The sequence below is a fragment of the Sinocyclocheilus rhinocerous genome, unplaced genomic scaffold (assembly GCF_001515625.1).
Source record: "Sinocyclocheilus rhinocerous isolate Xijiao unplaced genomic scaffold, SAMN03320098_v1.1 scaffold106, whole genome shotgun sequence".
Lineage (NCBI taxonomy): Eukaryota > Metazoa > Chordata > Actinopteri > Cypriniformes > Cyprinidae > Sinocyclocheilus > Sinocyclocheilus rhinocerous.
Window position 1 is genome coordinate 1,614,012 of NW_015633181.1, and position 2,922 is coordinate 1,616,933.

Genomic DNA, 2,922 nt, shown 5'->3' on the forward strand with positions numbered 1-2,922 from the left:
CACACACATATATATATATATATATATAGAGAGAGAGAGAGAGTTTTGATGAAAGATTTTTTAGTTTTACTGAAATGGCATTCTAAATTCTAAAGCATTTTAGTTTACAAAACCCCCTGTAAATATTGGAAGATTTTGTATATTAATATTACTTAGAACATTATTTAGATCTGTTGTGTTCTTGAGTTGTGTTCTGTGGTTGACCAAGCAAAATGAGAGCAGACAAAATAAGATGAAAACCTGAAGAGGTCATTGTTTGTCACTGTGTTTGGTTCAGAGCAACACGGCAGCGGCTGCCCCCTGTGGTCGGAGCAGTTACGCAGCTTCATGCCTGGTGGCACATTCTAACAGGCCTGGGTTCATATTTACACATACTCCTCAGGTACGTTACTATGAAAAATTAAGTTGCTTGAATGGATGATGCATGTAAATATGCTTATCATTTTTTTTTTTTGCCATAGCCTTCAGATTCGTTTGACCTACCTCAAGCACAGACCAAAAGTGAAGTTTTTATGTGGCGTTTGGCCGATACTGCACACTGAATCTCAGAAGGCAAGTTGAAAGGGACCTCAGAAGAGGAAGATGGACCAATCACAGACCTCAGAAAGGCAGAGGTCCAGCCAATGAGCTTCAATGGCAGCAGGAAGTGACCAGCGGCTGTCGGTTTGGTTCCCCCTTATTCCCTTGTTCCCCTTCCCACTCTGTTTGCCAAATGCATTACTGAGAAAGCTGCCAAATGAAGGAAAGCTTTTGTCATTATTATAGGTTAGATGAGCGGTTTGTCGTTTTGTGATTTTGCACACTATAATATGTATAAAAATTGTCTTATAAATCTGAGGGTCTAATTAGCGAGAAAGAAGCGGCCAAAACTAGGATTTGATTCTGGCTGGTATTCCTTTGTTGCCTTCATGAGGGAAACTAATATAGGTTTGATGGATCATATCTAGTCAGATTGGCATCTCATATTTTGTACTTGAATTTAATGTACCTAACCTGAGATTATGCTACATTTTTACTTGTCTCTACATTTTTAGAGATTATGAAGGTCAAATTAAACAGATCAGAAAAATGAATAAGTGTTAATAAGTTGGGAGTAAAGTATGATCTTTTTCATCCTGAAGATGGGGATGAGATATTACTGTAATACATTTTACTGTAATAATGGTCATTGTACTCGGGTGTGTTTCAGAGATACAGTAGCATGTTACATAATCGTTTCCATGTTACACATATTACATCATAATATTATTAATTAAAGTAGAACAGATTATCAAAAGTCATGAATTGCTCTGCAAAATTCAGTGAGTCAGTAAATCAATGACTCGTTCATTAAGCCACTCACTTATGAGTCAGCGTTCTTGAGCGAATGATTCAGTGACTCACTTTTGAATGAATCACTTGGAGGAGTGACTCAAAACAATTGATTCAAGGACACACCGGAACTAACAGTTGTATAAAGATAAATAGTTAAGCATGACTTTTGCCCTTCAAACATTTCAAGCCCCTCTTGTCAACAATATGTAATTGAATAGATTTAATTTATTCTCATTTTAGGTAAACTAATTATGTATAGTGTTAATATGAACATTTTATGAAGGAATTATTATGAGTGCTAATTACATTGAGCTGAGATAAGATATCAAAATGCTGTTACTCAGTCGAGAGTAAATTAATTAAAATCAAATAAAACCTTACTATCATTAGTAAATGAATGTTTCATAAGCTAGATAGGCCTATTCATTATGTTCTCCTCTCTAATATTGACTACATAAACTGCCACAAGCCGCGCTTGCGGTCAGAAAAACAACAGTGAAGTGTGGTTATGTATGAAGACGTGTTGGCTATTAATATCGATTCATCATTTGTTTTATGTATTGTGCCAAGTTAATGGTTCAACAAGAACACAATCATCTCTATGTGAAGCACAGTTGATAAAAAGAAAATCTTACATAATTCGATGAGGCGTGAGGCACAGTGTTCCCGTTAAAGTCGTGTTTGTATCACTGAGGGTGCCTTAGATTAAACTGTAGTTTATTCCTTGTTGCCCATTATATTAAATAGGCCTAACTACGAATTACATATTCTGTCACATATCTAATGATTCAAATAAAAGTAAGAGGTCAATATTTTCGCTGAGTATAAACGAACTAACAACAGCAAAAATACTGGCACTGTCACTGCAGTATATTGTCTAATCCACTGACTCAATTCTTTAGATAATAGGCAATACATTTTTGGACCTCTAATCATGCTTAATGACTGAAATTATGAGTTATAATAATGGAATATTGTGGCTAACCCTCCCAGCATTGTCCTGTAAAGGCCGTGTAATGATGGATGTGTTTTGTGTTTTTTTGGCTCATTAAAATTGGTTGCCAAAACATTAAACATTGTTTTGATTTATTGTAGTTTGCTTGTGCTTGTACGTACTTCTAATGTGATTCATGTCTGTAAGCAAAACATTTTTTATAATAGGCCTACACAACATTCCTATTTTTGAACGATTATGTTGGAACGTACAGACATGTTGACAGTATTTATACACAGCTTTAGAAAACACAAATCTTTGATTTTTTTAATAAAAGTACTTTAAAATATAACATTATTTTAAATATATATATGCATAGTAACATTTTAGCCTATGCTGTTAAAACTAAAACCTAACTTAACCTAAGCATTTCTTAACAGTGATATTAGTTTTAATTATACTATAACATATAGACATTGTTTTAATAATTCAACAAATAGAATTAATGTACTTACTGTATTAAATACAACAAAAACTTTTAATATTTAACTTTTAACCTTTTAATTCCACAGATTCGTTATTTTACAAACATATCCGGATTGTAAACACTTGCACATTACGCGAGAAGGCTGTCACGTTAATAATATTCGTTAAGTAGTTCAGCAAAAATATGA

The 2,922-nt window shown here is 33.8% G+C and overlaps 1 protein-coding gene across 1 annotated transcript in view; it reads left to right on the top strand.

Annotated features, from left to right (window-relative positions):
* Nucleotides 1-1,102, top strand: part of LOC107743427 (alkaline ceramidase 3-like) — a 7,382-nt gene extending 6,280 nt beyond the window's left edge. Inside the window, exons 9-10 of the mRNA XM_016556655.1 lie at nt 278-382; nt 462-1,102. Of these exons, the coding sequence (XP_016412141.1) occupies nt 278-382; nt 462-561 (205 nt within the window). The 3' untranslated portion in view covers nt 562-1,102. The remainder of the gene's footprint in view (nt 1-277; nt 383-461) is intronic.
* Nucleotides 1,103-2,922: the final 1,820 nt, after the last annotated feature.